General features: G+C 47.3%; 1 protein-coding gene across 1 annotated transcript in view; it reads left to right on the top strand.

The window, feature by feature from the left end:
- The window catches only part of LOC117358168 (dynein light chain Tctex-type 1), a 41,706-nt gene that overhangs the window by 12,134 nt on the left and 12,876 nt on the right, over nt 1–16,696 (top strand). Inside the window, exon 2 of the mRNA XM_033939765.1 lies at nt 4,220–4,261. Coding sequence (XP_033795656.1) covers nt 4,220–4,261 — 42 coding nt within the window. The remainder of the gene's footprint in view (nt 1–4,219; nt 4,262–16,696) is intronic.

A 16,696-nucleotide genomic window follows, 5' to 3' on the forward strand; every position in this document is an offset into this window, starting at 1 on the left:
CAGTTTTTCCGTCTCTGCTTACACAAAGTCAAGGATCTCTACTTTCTTCCCAACCTGCAGTCTCTGCACCTGACAGCTTGGTACCTCTCAACATAACTCCTCTTCAGTTTTCTCAACCTGTAAGAGAGATTTTAGAGGCTTCCAGAAAGCCTACCACTAGACAATGCTACCACCAAAAATGGACTAGATTTTCTACGTGGTGCATCTCTCATTATAAGGAGCCTCAGCATTCCTCTTTATCTTCTGTTCTGGATTATCTTTTGCACTTACCCATCTCTGGCCTCAAGTCTACATCTATCTGAGTCCATCTCAGTGCAGTTGCTGCTTTCCATCAGCCTATTGAAGGGAAACCCCTCTCTGCTCATCTGGTGGTTTCCAAATTTATGAAAGGACTTTTCAATGTCAAACCTTCTCTCAAACCACCTCTGGTGGTTTGGATTCTCAATGTGGTTCTTGCTCAATTGATGGGCCTTCATTTGAATCAATGTCTACGGCTTATCTGAAATATTTCACTTGGAAAGTAGTACATAAGCACATAAGCAATGCCTCTGCCAGGTCAGACCTGAGGTCCATCGTGCCCAGCAGTCCGCTCATGCGGCGGCCCAACAGGTCCAGAACCTGCGTAATAATCCTCTATCTATACCCCTCTATCCCCTTTTCCAACAGGAAATTGTCCAATCCTTTCTTAAACCCCAGTACCGTACTCTGCCCTATTACATCCTTTGGAAGCGCATTCCAGGTGTCCACCACCCGCTGAGTAAAGAAAAACTTCCTAGCATTTGTTTTGAATCTATCCCCTTCTAATTTTTCCAAATGCCCTCTTGTTCTTTTATGTTTTGAAAGTTTGAAGAATCTGTCTCTCTCCACTTTCTCTATGCCCTTCATGATCTTGTAGGTCTCTATCATGTCTCCTCTGAGTCTCCGCTTTTCCAGGGAGAAGAGCTCCAGCTTCTCCAATCTTTCAGTGTATGAAAGGTTTTCCATGCCCTTAATCATTCGTGTCGCTCTCCTCTGGACCCTCTCAAGTATTGCCATATCCTTCTTTAGGTGCGGTGACCAATACTGAACACAGTACTCCAGGTGCGGGCGCACCATTGCCCGATACAACGGCAGGATGACTTCTTTTGTTCTGGTCGTAATACCATTTTTAATAATACTCAACATTCTGTTTGCCTTCTTCGCGGCTGCTGCGCATTGCGTCGTTGACTTCATTGTTCTATCCACCAGTACACCCAAATCTCTTTCAAGGTTACTTCCTCTAATACTAATCCCCCCATTTGGTAGCTGAACATCGGGTTCTTTCTCCCTATATGCATGATCTTGCATTTCCCTACATTGAATTTCATCTGCCATTTATTCGCCCACTCCTCCTGTTTGCTTAGGTCCTTTTGTAGGTCCTCACACTCTTCCGTAGTTCTGACCCTTCTACAGAGTTTAGTGTCATCCGCAAATTTTATAACTTCACATTTCGTCCCCGTTTCCAGGTCATTAATAAATACATTGAACAGCAGCGGTCCAAGTACAGACCCCTGCGGAACTCCACTCGTGACTTTCCTCCAGCCCGAGTAGTGACCCTTCACTCCAACCCTCTGTCTCCTGCCTGCCAACCAGTGTTTGACCCATCTGTGTACGTCCCCTTCCACCCCGTGGTTCCACAGCTTCCTAAGTAACCGCTCATGGGGTACCTTGTCAAAGGCCTTTTGGAAGTCAAGGTAGATGATGTCTACAGGTTCCCCTTTGTCCAAATGGCTGTTTACCCCCTCGAAGAAGTGCAGTAAGTTTGTTTGGCACGATCTTCCCTTGCAGAAGCCATGTTGGCTCGCTTTCATCAGCCCATTTTTTTCGATGTGCTCACAGATGCTGTCCTTTATCAGTGCTTCTACCATCTTGCCTGGAACCGATGTCAAACTTACCGGCCTATAGTTTCCCGGGTCTCCTCTTGACCCCTTTTTAAAGATAGGTGTAACATTTGCTATCTTCCAGTCCTCCGGTATCTCTCCAGTTTTCAAGGATAGGTTGCAAACTCGTTGGAGTATTTCCGCTATCTCATTTCTTAGTTCTTTTAGTACCCTAGGGTGGATTCCGTCTGGGCCTGGTGATTTGTCGCTTTTCAATCTATCTATCTGTTGGAGGACATCCTCATGGCTCACCTCTATTGCCGACAGTTTTTCTTCTTGATCACCATGGAAGATCACGTCGGGTTCCGGTACATTGGATGTGTCCTCGCTTGTGAAGACTGACGAGAAGAATTTGTTTAACCTGTCAGCTACCTCTTTTTGCTCCTTTATCACTCCCTTTTTATCTCCATCATCCAACGGTCCTACTTCCTCCCTCTCCGGTTTCTTCCCCTTAACATATCTGAAGAATGATTTGAAGTTTTTTGCCTCCCTGGCCAGTCTTTCTTCGTATTCTCTTTTCGCTCTCCTAACCACTTGGTGACATTCTCTTTGGCCTTTCCTGTGTTCATCCCAGTTTTCCCCAGTCTGGTCCTTTTTCCATTTCCGGAATGATTTTTTTTTGTCTCCTATCGCTTTCTTCACCTCATTGTTTATCCATGCGGGGTCTTTTGTTCGGTTTTTTTTGCACCCTTTTCTAAATATGGGGATGTACATATGTTGTGCTTCTTGCACTGTGCCCTTGAATAGAGACCAGGCTTGCTCTACAGTTTCTGTTTTCCTTGAGCTGTTTCTAAGTTTTTTTCTTACCATTGCTCTCATAGCATCATAGTTCCCTTTCTTGAAGTTGAGCGTTGTTTATCATTGCCCTCACATCTGCTCAAAGAGTCAGTGAGCTGCAAGCTTTAGTTGCTGATCCACCTTTCACTGTGTTCCATCATTACAAGGTAGTCCTTCGTATTCATCCTAAATTCTTACCTAAAGTGGTTTCAGAATTTCATCTCAACCAATCCATTGTTCTTCCAATGTTTTTTTCCAAAGCTTCATTCTCACCCTGGAGAATCGGCTCTTCATACTCTGGATTGTAAACATGCTTTGGCCTTCTACTTGGAACGCACCAAACCACACAGAACTGATCCTCAACTTTTTGTCTCCTTTGATCCAAACAAGTTGGGACATCCAATTTCTAAGCGTACCATCTCCAACTGGATGGCTGCTTGTATCTCTTTCTGCTATGCCCAGGCTGGACTGCATCTACAGAGTCAAGTCACAGCCCACAAAGTCAGAGCAATGGTGGCTTCAGTAGCTTTCCTCTGATCCACTCCTATTGAGGAAATTTGTAAAGCTGTCACTTGGTCCTTGGTTCATACGTTCACTTCTCCATACGGGATGGCCATTTTGGCCAGAGAGTATTACAAAATTTATTCTCCTAAGTTGCCAACACTTCCACCATCCCATTCTGGTTAGCTTGGAGGTCAAAGATAAGAAAAAAAATCCCTGAAGGGTATATACCACAGATAAATACTATAATATCAGAGCAATGTACTCAAATTACATATTTATTGAATTTAAAATTTGCAAAAGTATCATAAAATTTTTCATGGATATTATAGTATTTTTCTGTGGTATATACCCTTCAGGGATTTTTTTCTTATCTTTGAGATTTACTTTTGAATCCTGTTGTTTATTGGTTGTAGCTCTCTGTTTTATTCTTAGCTTGGATGTCACTCATATGTGAGAATAGGCTGCCTGCTTGTCCTGGGATAAAGCAGTTACTTACCGTAACAGTTGTTATCCAAGGACAGCAAGTCTGCTTGCAAAGCTGTCCGCATCCAGGCTCTGTGGATGACGTCACCCATATGTGAGAATAGCTGCTTGCTGTCCCTGGATAACAACTGTTATGGTAAGTAACTGTGCTTTTCCTGCGGCCTATACATGGGGAAATACGGTATACAGAGGATGCCTTCAAAGACTTAGGGCTCCTTTTACTAAGCCGCGTTAGGGCTATAACACATGGAATAACGCGTGGTAGACCTTAATGCCAGCATTGAGCTAAAAACGCTAACACAGCTTAGTAAAAGGAGCCCATAGAGCAGTCCTAGTTTGACAGCTCCTGCATTGTTCTCCTTCCAGATAATCTTCCTTCTCCAGAGAATCATCTCTACTTGTGTATCGGGTTTATGATTTACAGGGACAGTTAAATTCACCTCTTTTGTAGTAATCGGTTAATTTTTTTTTAATATTAGTAAATATTTGTTTTATAATAAGTGATTTCTGAAAATCAAAATGATTGAATTTAAAACCTTGTTTCTCTGTCCATACAGACCACATTCATTATCGATGAAGTAAGCAATATCATTAAAGAGGTAAGTGAGGATTTTTGTTTTCTTAAGTTGTCAAGCAATTTGAGGTTATTTTGTCTTTTTATATTAGGTGGTAGAGTTGTGCTCTCTTCTCACAATTGATACTTTGTTAGAAATTCTTATTGCAACAAAGCCTGGCAAACATTCATAATTAATATAATCAAGTGGGGAAAGCATATGGTAAATTGCTCATAGAATGCAGCCCTTATGTATGTGGTGTATGCATGCATATTTGTGGTCTTCAGTTTTAGGAAGTAGAAAGAAAGATCATTGCAATGCTGTAGTCATGAGAATTTGTAGTAATTCTCCAAATCAAACCAAATAGAATTATCTGGAGTTTAGCTAATTATCCCAGGACAAGCAGGCAGCATATTCTTACATGTGGGTGACGTCATCTACGGAGCCCCGACGTGGACAGCTTTTTCAAGCAAACTTGATTGAAGATTCAAGTTTGCTGTGCTGCACCACGCATGTGTGCCTTCTTGCTCCACTAGAGGGCACATCCCCTCCTCGTGGTCTCCAGTTCTTTCATTTCCGCGGAGCCAGAAAGTCCTGTTTTTGGTCTCTGCCCGAAAGTACCTTCTAGCACCGCGGCTTTATTGTTTTTATCAGTGAGTCGCTGTGCGTTTGTTTCTTTTGTTCCTGTGCGAGTTAGCGTTTTTTTCGGCGCCCGAGAGCTCCCGGGTTGTCCTGGCCGCGTGGCCTCATCGGCCGCGGCCTGTTTTTTGCTTCTTATGTCCCAGCCCTTGACCGGTTTTAAAAAGTGCACCCGGAGCGGTCCATGGTGTTGGCCCATCTCACTCCGGCCCCGACCTCGCGTGCGCCGGATCAGCCTGAGCCTCGCGTTGAGGCGCCTCGGGGCAAGGTGCGCTGATCCAGGCGTCTCTCTTCCTCGTCGGAGTCCTCGCCCCGGGCCTCGGGGCGTTCTTCGCCCCCGGGGCACCGTGAGGCGAAGCGCCAGTCGAAAGCCGCTCCGACCTCGTTCCGGAAGTTGGCCAAGCGCGCCCGGGATTCCCCTCCGAGGCGCGGCTGTTCTCCGACGACTCGCGCCGTGGGACCGCTGCGGGTTTCCAGGTTATCTCTCACTAACCCGCAGTTGTTGCTGACTCCCTCTCGGTCCGGGGCTCCGGGCCGGGGCTCCAGGCTTTCGCCGAGGGAGTCCGGGGACAGGTCCCTGACCCTTCATTGGTCGGTGCCTCTTACCCTGGGGTTGTCCCCGAGGGGCTCCTCGAGACGGCGTAGGTCCTCGACCCCGGTGCGCTCTTTGAGTGCCTCCTGGGGCTCTGAGTGTGGTGCCGAGAGGGAGCTTCGATATTCTCGGGAGGCTTCTCCCTCTTTTTCGGTGGCAGGGCGGTCCTGTTCGGAGACACCCCCCGGGGACAGGGGAGCGGCTCGTCCGTCCTTCACGAGGTTCGTGCAGGACATGGGGCGGGCGCTTAACCTGGACCTGCAATCTGATTCCCGGTACTCCAAAGAATATCTGGAGGAATTGGACATGCCGTCTCCGCCTCGTGAGTCGCTCAGGCTCCCACTGAACCCGGTGCTCCGGCAGGCTTTCATTTGCAACCTGGAGACCCCGTATGCGGTCACTGCGGTTCCCTCGAAGATGGAGTCCAAGTACCGGACGGTCCCCTGCCCGGGGTTCGAGCGGGCTCAACAGTCTCATCAGTCTTTACTCGTTGAGTCTTTGCTCAAAAAATCTCACCCATCCCGGGTCTCGGCGGCGGTCCCGCTGGGTAGGGAGGGTAGGACTCTTGACAAATTTGGACGCAGGCTGTATCAGAATTCCATGATGGCCTCTAGGGTGTTGAACTATTCGTTCACCTTTACCTCCTACCTTAAACATCTGGTGCGGTTGTTACCCGCGTTCCAGGCTGACTTGCCTTCCTCTCGTCAGGTGGCGTTTGGGCAGCTGATTGAGGACCTGTCCCATCTGCGGCTTCATCTGTTCCATGCGGCGTATGACGCTTTTGAGCTTTCGTCCCGTGTCTCCGCTTTTGCGGTGGCCATGCGCCGGTTGGCGTGGTTGCGGCTGGTCGACATGGATCCTAATCTCCAGGATCGCCTGGCCAACCTGCCCTGTGTGGGGAACGAACTGTTTGATGACTGCATAGAGGCTGCTACTAAGCGCCTTTCGGAGCATGAAAGATCTTTTGCTTCCCTGGTAAGACCAAAGGCGAAGCCGACTCCTTCGAGGCCATATCGGGCCCCTCCCAGGCGGTACCCGCAGAAGACGACCCCGGCGTTCTTGCGGCCGCCACCGAGACGTCAGCAGGTGCACCCTTGGGCTTTGCCCAAATCTCAGCCGCCTGCCGCTGCCAAGCCTTCCCCGTCTTTTTGACGGTTCGGGCGGATGGGGGCGGGCCCCCTCCACGCTGGTGTCGGGCCTACTTCCCATTGGGGGCCGCCTCAGAGCGTTCTACTCCTGTTGGGTGACTATCACGTCGGACGCATGGGTCCTAGGCGTGATTACCTCCGGATACTCTCTGAACTTCCGGGAGGTCCCTCCCAACAGCCCACCAAGCGCGTGTCCTTCCAGTCGGGCGCAGTTATCCCTCCTTCTTTCAGAGGCTCAGACTCTTCTTCGCCTGCGGGCGGTGGAGGTAGTCCCATCTTGTCAAAAGGGGCGGGGGTTTTACTCCCGCTACTTCTTAGTTCCGAAGAAGACCGGGGACCTGCGCCCGATTCTGGACTTGAGACGCCTCAACAAATTCCTTGTGCGGGAAAAGTTCCGGATGCTTTCCCTTCCGGTTCTTTATCCCTTGCTGGACGAGGGGGACTGGCTCTGCTCCCTCGATTTGAAGGAGGCCTACACACATGTTCCAGTGCACACTGCTTATCGCCGGTTGCTTCGGTTTCAGGTGGGGGACCTATATCTACAGTACAGGGTTCTTCCGTTTGGTCTGGCTTCGTCCCCGAGGATGTTCACGAAGTGCCTTGTGGTGGTGGCGGCGGCCCTGCGGTCGCGGGGCCTGCAGGTGTTCCCCTACCTGGACGACTGGTTGATCAAAGCACCGTCGAGGGAAAGGGTTATCTCAGCGACCCGACAGACTATTATATTTCTTCAGAGTCTGGGGTTCGAAGTAAACTTCCCCAAATCCCAGTTATGCCCCTCGCAATCTCTACAATTCATCAGGGCTGTGCTGGACACGGTTCGTCTTTGGTCGTTCCTCCCTCCTCCTCGACTGGGGGCGCTTGTCCATATGAGCAGACAGGTTTCTCTGCTGTCCTCGGTCTCGGCGAAGCGCATGATGATTCTCTTGGGCCACATGGCCTCCACCGTCCATGTCACGCCGTTTGCCCGGTTGCATCTGCTGATCCCTCAGTGGACGTTGGCCTCATAGTGGCGTCAGGATCGGGACCCGGTCTCCAGTCCCGTTATGGTGACTCCCTCTTTGAGACGCTCACTCCGTTGGTGGACCAACTCTTCCAATCTTTCCAGGGGTGGGGGGCTCATCTGGACGGCCTACGGACTCAGGGTCTGTGGTCGACGGAAGACCATCGCTGTCACATCAACCTGTTGGAGCTTTGGGCCATTTATTTGGCCGCTGTGGCTTTCCGCCATCTGCTTCAGGATCGTGTGGTCCTAGTCCGCACGGGCAATCAGGTGGCAATGTATTATGTAAACAAGCAGGGAGGCATGGGGTCCTGGTCCCTATGTCGGGATTTATTAGATTTATCAGCGGAATTTGATCACATGAATCATCAACTTCTAATTGATTGCTTAGAGGATACTAGAAATGTATTACAATGGTTCTGTTAATTTCTGAGTGTCAGATAATTTTATGGTTTTCATTCTTCTTAGTCATCACAATCATATGTTTTGACTTGTGGAGTCCCCCTGAGCTCATGTTGTCTTCATTGTTATTTTAATTAATTTATCAGCACTCTTGCTTTGTTAATTCAAGAATCAGAGGTATATGTATGCAGATGATATTCAATTAGTTTCATTTGTGAATCCTTTGAAACTGAATGCCCGTATTCTAAACTCTTGTTTAGATAAAGTGGCCAACTGACTAAATGCCCAGCATTTACAATTAAGCCCTTCAAAAGTCTAAAACCTTATGAATTAGTGGTAATGTCCCATCTGTTCAGCCCCAAACTCTTTTTGACATCAGTGAACAGAGTTTACAAAGAGAGGGATTATGGTCGGGCCTCACGCATTAAAAGGCACTGACTGTCCTGTTGCACCAGGTACACATAACCACTGGGAGTTTAAAGGGACATACCTGGAAAAATAGCCGAAGGGAAAGTGTGGCTCAGTGGTTAAAGCTATAGCCTCAGCACCCTGTGGTTTCAAACCCACACTACTCCTTGTGACCCTGGGAAAGTCACTTAATTCCCCCATTGCCCTAGGTACATTTATATAGATTGTGAGCCCGCTAGTTTTGAGGCAAAACAAGGTGATTTGAAGCTTCTAGAAAAAACTTTTTTTTTTTTTTTTTTTAAAAAAAGGGGAAATCCAAGATTGCCATCGAGGCTGCATTTTAACACCAAAAAACAACTCTAAGAAGCTAGCAATTTCAGGATTTTAGAAGTGGGGGGAACCTAAAGGAACAGGCAGAAACCTTTAAAAAACAGATTTACAGAACCCCATTCCACTTTTCCTCATAGGCTATAACAGTCTTACTCACTGTGACCTGTGCTGGCAATGTGCTTTAGCCTGCCTGAGCTCCAAAGGTAGCTGGATCTGGGAGGAAAAAAATCTGCCTCAAAAAATGGAATGTCCTTCCAGCGCTGAATCTTCAGGCTGCCAGTCTGGCCAATGTCCGACAGCCTCCAATCCCTGCAGACCCACGTACACGAAAAGAGGGGAGGCAAAATACAGCCAGTAACCTGCAAGACCCCACTGAGCCCCCTAGGAATGCCTAACAGCAAGGCCCTGCAATGCAGTAGGCAAGCAATGCTACAAGGGGAATGGACCCAGAATTCCAAAACTGATTCTTTTAGCTTCTTTTTAACCGTTTTCCTCATTTTATCATGGTCGCCCTTTCGAAAATTAAATGCCTCTACAGTAGCTGTCGCTAGTGCTGTTTAGCACTGATTTCATCGGGACAGGCAGTCCCGCAGCAGCCCGACCCAGCCAGCTGAGAGGGTCCTGAGGGAGCCTTGATATTCAGGTGCAGCCGCCGAGGGAAGCCTGTCGCTAGTGCTGTTTAGCACTGATTTCATCGGGACAGGCAGTCCCGCAGCAGCCCGACCCAGCCAGCTGAGAGGGTCCTGAGGGAGCCTTGATATTCAGGTGCAGCCGCCGAGGGAAGCCTGTCGCTAGTGCTGTTTAGCACTGATTTCATCGGGACAGGCAGTCCCGCAGCAGCCCGACCCAGCCAGCTGAGAGGGTCCTGAGGGAGCCTTGATATTCAGGTGCAGCCGCCGAGGGAAGCCTGTCGCTAGTGCTGTTTAGCACTGATTTCATCGGGACAGGCAGTCCCGCAGCAGCCCGACCCAGCCAGCTGAGAGGGTCCTGAGGGAGCCTTGATATTCAGGTGCAGCCGCGGTACGCGGCCCGCGGTCGTGAGCCTCGGGTCGCGAGCTGAAGGGGCGTGGCTAAAGGGGTTCGCCCCTTTTGAGCCCCTTCGGAGCCTAAGAGGAGCAAGGAGCAGGATTACCATTTCTTCAGCATGGGTAAGAGGAAAGCTAAGGCAATACCACCTGCTGCAACAACAGGCCCGATGGATCGTCATCTTGTGGTTCCCATCTTGCCTCCTGTTGAGGAACAGGTAACTTTTAATATTCAAGCTGTCTCCTTATCCTCTGGGGAACCAACACCACCTCCTCAACCATCATATTCCTTAAGGTTAGAAGAATCTCCTTCCCCTTTCAAGGAAGGAATAATTTCTTCTTCCCTGCAATCATTGTCAGTATCTGATCTGGAGGTTTCAGGACACTCCCTGGGGCAAGCTAAAGAACTAACCCCAGTGCAGATGAGTACTGGGCAAAGCTCGGATGTTCTCCCCAAGGATAAAGTGATCACTCTAAATGATGTTTGGCTTAGTATAAATAGAATAGAGTCATCTTTACAAAAAACCGTTTCGAACTTGTGTCAATTTTCATCTGATGTAACTGTGAAAATTAAAGAACAAAATAATAAAATTGGAGAAACAGCTGTAAAGGTTGAAAAGTTAGATCAGGTAGTAGGTAATTTACAAGCTAGCGCTGTTTCTAATATTAAGGATAGTATGATGTTACATGCCAAGTTGGAGAAAATGGAAAATGCTATTAGAGTTAAAAATCTTCGCTTGTTAAATTTTCCTACCACACACTACCTTTCTGCATTGGAACTTTTGAAAATGTATTTGAGGGAGATATTACACTATAACAAAGTGGAGACCCTTGAGGTCGATAATTTATATTACATTTCAAGAGATTCCAAAGAAAAGGTAGAGGAAGGTGGAATGGATAGAATAGTATCACCAGAAAGTTTGAATGTATCACAGTTTTTGGAGTCTTCTAAAGACATAATTGAGAAACGAGCAACGCTTCTCGTGACCTTCAAGACAGAACTTGAGAAACAAGATATCTTGAAATTATATTTCCTGAAAAAGCAAGAGATGTTCTGTGGTCAACGGGTGATAATTTTTCCAGATGTCTCTAGACAAACCCAGTTTAAGAGGAAACAGTTCCTTCAGCTAAAGCCTAAGGTTTTGGCAGTCGGAGCCACTTTCTTCTTAAAATTTCCTTGTAAATGCCTAATATCATATGGAAATGATAAGTATGTGTTTTTTGATCCAGCTCAGGTGGAAGATTTTATTAAAGAGAAACCTTTGTTGAAAGTTTAATTCCTTATTTTTGTTTACTTTTGGAGGATGATGTATAATATATATAATAGCCATTTGCCTGTTCCTAGGAAGTAGATAGAAGTTTTACTTTGACGTTTCATTTGTACTGGCGATCAGCTTTAATGTGGACTAGGAAATGGTTGAATTAGTTTTCTTATATTATGTTAATTCCTTTTTTTGGAATTCACATTTTTGTACTTTGTATTTTTATTTGTGTTCATTCATGTATGTTTATTACAGAGATATTGTAATGAATAATCCAATAAATAAAGGAAAAAAAAAAAAAAAATGCCTCTACAGTAGATTTCTTTTGTGACTTCACTCCTGGTATCAGTTCAAATTCGATCATGTAATGATTACTGTTTCCCAGCGGACCCAACACAGTTAACTCCTGTACTATGCCTTGCATTCCACTAAGGACTAAATCTAAAATAGTTCCCCCTCTTGTCAGTTCCTGGATCATTTGCTCTAGAAATGTTATCTCCCTAGCACTCCCCGATGTGACATTTAACCAGTCAATGTTAGGGTAATTGAAATCACCCATTCCCTAGCAACAGCAGCAGATGAATCCAGAGACCAATGGGATAGCTCACATCTACCAGCAGGCGGAGATAGAGAAACTGATTAACAGGTGGTCCTATTGGCTGGCACTCCTCCTGTCTCATCAGTAATCTCTATCTCCCAGCAGGAAAAGGTTGCTATTCAACTAGCTCCTGAATTCTGGCTGTGGCTGGAACTTTATTTTCTCCTGTTGAGGTTTCTCTTCAGTGAGACTGCCATTCTGTTTCTCCTGTTGAGATTTCTCTTCAGTGAGCTGGCAGTGTTATTTCTCCTGTTGAGATTTTTCTCTTCAGTGAGACAGGGGTGTCCGGCTGAACGGTGCCGGCTTTAGAGGTTACACTTGGGCCCCCCCTTGTCCCTGCCTCACCCTCCCTCCATTGCTAGAGGGTCTGACTGGGTCTCAAATTTTTTCTTCTTTCCCTTCTCTGTAAAAAAAAAAAAAAAAAAAAAAGAGACCACAGTTGCTACATTATGCCATGCTTTTGCTGCAAACTGGCTTCAACCGGCCCTAACAACAAGCTGCGAGTATGTCTGGCTTTTACAGTTGTTTGAACTTCAGGTTCTGTTTGGGAGTCTTAGTACTGTGGGTTCGGTCATCATACATTTAAGGTATGGATATTTTATTGAGGCTAAGTTTTATGACTAGAAATCCGTGGAGGGAGCCGGGATTTCCCGCCCTTTGCATGCATGCGCTTTGTTTCCTTTTTGGTTACAGCGCAGCAGTAGCGATGCGATTTCATGCTCGTACTTGTTCTCATTGTTGGGTTTCAGTGCAGCAGTAGTCCTGTTTATTCTGAGGCTCTCTTTCATCAGTGTTTGTCACGGCCATGTGCAGCTGATTGTGCAGGTGCCGGTTTATAGCAGCGCGCATGACATGGGATATGTTTTTTCCGGCGCTGTGGGCCATTCTTCTGGTTATTCCCCGAGTCTGATTTCTTTCTATGCAAGCCGCGGCAGGGTAAATTTTGCGGGGCTCGAATCCGACTATGTTTCTAGGAGCGTTGATGCAGCGGCCACGTGTCAGCAAGAATCAGGCGTGCGCATGGGTCTCCGGCGATGGCGGGAGAGCTGCAGCATTCCGGTAGTTTGTTTCCAGCTGACTTTGGTCAGGGTATGCCGGGGCTTCTCTCCTTTCCGGTTCAGACAAGTTGTATGTGTTTCACCAGCTTTGGGACAAGCTTGGGCAGCTTTATATGTCTATGTCTGTGCTCCTGCTGTACTCCCTTGAAGGAAGCTGCTTGTTTAATCGGACTCTGGGGTTAGCACTCAAGGGGTTTACCAGAGAGACTCTGACCTGTGCTAGGTCACCCAGTCTCGGTTTGCCTCCAGACTGGGGCGACATAAGGCAACTCACGGCACAGTGAGATCAGCAGTAAGATAGTGCCCTGTATTTCACACAGGTATCTCATTGTCTCTCTTGGGGTCCCTGCAGATTGAGCCTTTGTCTGTTGGTAACTGTCCTTGTTTGGGCATTTGTGCTGAGCTGCATGTGTCTAGTAGTGGCACAGGATATTTATGCCTAAAGGTAGTACAAGCAGTTTCCAAGTTCGGGCTGTCTCTATGGGCATAATGACACTGCGCATATTCCTGCGGCCAGGACTCTCTTTCTCTATTTCTGAGGGGGCCTGGACTTCAGATTTCCATGCTTATCACGCTGGTTTCTCCTGTCACCATTTTCTCATGGCACATGCTAGACGGGCCCCCCAACCAGACAGAAAGGGCTGTACAGCTCCTTTTAACCAGGAGCCAGTTACCTATTCTATCAAACCCATGGAGGATCACGCACTATGTGGCTGTTAGCCTCATCCCTGAAGCTCTCATTAATGATGTGAGCTTTGTCTGATACCTGTAAGGATGCTGTTGTTTTCCACGGGGCAGTAGATGCAGCATCTTGATTGAGTCTAGTACGTATTCACTTTAAAGGACATACGTATTTCGCTCATGTTGCATGGGGTTAGTACTGTTTTCATGGTTCCAGTATATTCCTCTTTACATTGTGAACCTTGATTTTTCCTAGGAGAATCTTCTTGCAGATCCTACAGTCTTATTCTGCCATTCCCTGACCTTCTGCACTTCATTCTGAGGGGATCTTGACTTCTTCCAATGACTCTTCAGGCTTTCTCATGAGGGAGAAGACACTATAATGTCAGGTCAGAGGGCAGTGAAGATTTTTCAGGATGCTTGCATCTTTGCATTCTCCTCAGGTTTTCCAGTTCGTTCTTGGAGTCTCTATGTTTTGTGTTTCCCTTTTCAGTGTTACTGGTCCTCAGGACGGTTCTTGTAGTTCTTCGGGAACTAAGGGACGTTGTTCCACTTACTGCATGGTGCCCGAGATAGGGGGCATTGGGCAGGCTGGATCCCATTCTGCTGAATTAGTTTCTCGGGGTTACACATTTCTGCAGACAACCTGGGAGTATATTTACATTTTCTCTATGGACTCCGAATCGGCACTTGGTTTGCCTGCCTCTCTTGGAGCGGCGCTTTCGGTTTTGGCATATGCCATTTTGCCTACCCAAGGCTTCACGAACGTTTTAGGTGATGTGGGCGGTGGTACCGTTTTGGCGCTACCAGGCGATTCATCTAATTTCTTCTTGACTGCCTGCTTGATTCGGACGACTTCCAGTCGGGCCATTTGACTGACACGAAAAGGGTGATAGCTTTTCCTCAGTTCTTTACACGTGCATCTTTGAATTTGCACAGCACTCTTTTCTCCTGTACTATTTATAGGTATATCGGGGTGATGTTTTTATTCATATTGGAGAGACATGTGTTTCTTTCCAGAGACTTGGGCGTGGGGTCTCGGTCTCAGATTGGTATTCTTCTTCGCTTACCATGACCAAGAGTATGGGATTCTGTACAGTTTCTGGGATCCATATTGCTGACTCCACTGGGGACTTCGGCTTGCTTTCCCCTTCTTACGCTACAGCAGTCGCTTTTGTTCCGGTGGTTCCCGGTATCTCAGGGCACCAATTATTTGGTATGCTCCTCCTGCATCACTCTGTATGATTTGGTGGCTCCGCGCGATTTCTCTTTTCAAGGCATGCCTCGGTCTTTGCTGGACTATCTCATGACCACCGACCATCCCGGGCTGTCGGGTTGGGGGGCTCCGTTGCTTCCATCCTCAGCTCCTGGAGTCTGGTCTTCAGAGGCGACTCAGTACTTGTTCATTCTTCTGCTCTTGAGCAGGGTCAGGCTACCTTTCTGGAGCTTCAGATCATTCTTCCGGATTGCCGCTGAGGGTCCTTTTGGTCAGTATTAGGATGGGGGTATTTCTCTACTGCTTGGGCAGTAAGTGTTGTACTCATTGGCAGGTGAAGTTGTTCTGCTTCAATGGGTGGACTCTCATCTTCGTCTTCTGTTGGCAGATCCTTTTATGGATCAGGATAAGAGTTTGGATAGACTTTCTCTCCGCGGAATCTGAGCATGGCCCATTTCTTGTATGTTACAGTGTACAGCGCTGTGTACACTCTGGAAAGTGTGCATGTTAGTAATAGTGTAATCTTCTGCATCCTGGATATTGAGATTTGTGGCTCAAGCGTTCTAGCTCTTTTTATGGAAGTGAGATCTGCTTGACCTAGACCTCATGGCCTTGTCTCTCAATTCTAAGCTTCCTAGCTTCTTCGGTGGGCCCAGGGAGTGGGAGTTAGAGGGGGTAGCTGCATGGCTCCTTTCTCGCTTCTGCCTTCTCTTTTTCAGTGTTTTCCGCTGGCTGATGATGGCTTGGATTTGCCACCTCGAGCTCGCTTTCCGGGCACAGTATTTGTAGAATCTCTGCATTGGCGGCGCCATCCTTACTTTGCGGATTTGATGAGTCTTTCAACAGCCGGACTAAGAAGTTTCCTGGTATCTCCAGCTTTGCTCGCCTAGGGTCCGTTCAACAAGGATATTTGTACTACTTTAGTATTACGACCTAGTTTTTTGAAAAATCTTGGCTGACGTGTAAGGATTATGCGAAGCAGGTTGTTTCTTCTCTTATCCAGGTGCTACGGACGTCTTCTCCTGTGGCTTCTGCTTCCTTTTGGAGGTTTTTCCTTTCTTGGGTGCTTCTTAACGTTTGAACCACTCCAGAGTTCCTTTTTTGTCACAGATGTATTGCCGAGGGCTTAGCGTTCAATTCCCTTCAGCTTCTAGTGCCATTCTTAGCTTGTTACAAGGGCTAGGTATATTGCTCTTCGCTTACTTCTCAGCTTCATGTAGTTCAGGTCCTAAACAGAGTCCGGTATATTCATGCACCTCTTAGAAAGCCCGGTTTGGAGTACAATCTTCATGTACTTCTTCTCAGTATACCGAAGGCTTCATTTCATCCTTGTCTTTTGGGACTCTAAAGGGCTGTGCCGTTGAACATGGGGTTTCTTGTGGCCATGGCTTCAGCTCTGCAGTTTTCTATGTTGCAGGCCTTGTTCAACGGGGATTCCTATTTCTGATTTCCGAAATATGGGGTATCAGTTCGGATGGTACCATTGTTTCTTTCTAGGGGGGTGTCATCCTTTCTTTTATGTCATGCTCGCTTTTCCTTCCTTCTTCCTGGGAGGGGAAATTGGGAGCAGTGCTTTTATTCACTGCATTTTTTGATATGTACGTAGCGTTCTCTGTGAACTCGGTTTCTTACGACTTTTAGTTGTTTATATCTCCTTTTTGCATTCTTCAAGGGACGCCTCAAACGTTTGGTGGCGTCCGAAGCCTCCATCGCTCAATGGGTCCAGGAGGACATTCTTTATGCTTGCTTGCTGGCAGGGAAGCGGTTGGCGAAAGAACTTCATGACCATTCCGCTGGAGCGATGGCTACTTCTTGGGCTCGGCCCAGAGGTTTTTTCCTTGGAGGAGATTTGTCTCGCGGCTTCCGAGCGTGCTTTCTCTCCCCATTTCTGCTTGGATTTGGGGGCGCATGCGGTAGGGGCGTTTTGTGCTTCGGTTGTTGCGGAGGCGGCGTTTGCTTCCCACCCAGATTGAGGATTGCTTTGCTACATCCCATTGGTCTCTGGATTCATCTGCTGTTGCTAGGGAAGGAAAAATTATGTTCTTACCTGTTAATTTTCTTTCCCTTAGACGCAGCAGATGAATCCAGAGCTCCACCCTTTCTGGATATTGTGTCTCGGTT

Source organism: Geotrypetes seraphini, chromosome 3, assembly GCF_902459505.1.
Source record: "Geotrypetes seraphini chromosome 3, aGeoSer1.1, whole genome shotgun sequence".
In the NCBI taxonomy this organism is placed as follows: domain Eukaryota; kingdom Metazoa; phylum Chordata; class Amphibia; order Gymnophiona; family Dermophiidae; genus Geotrypetes; species Geotrypetes seraphini.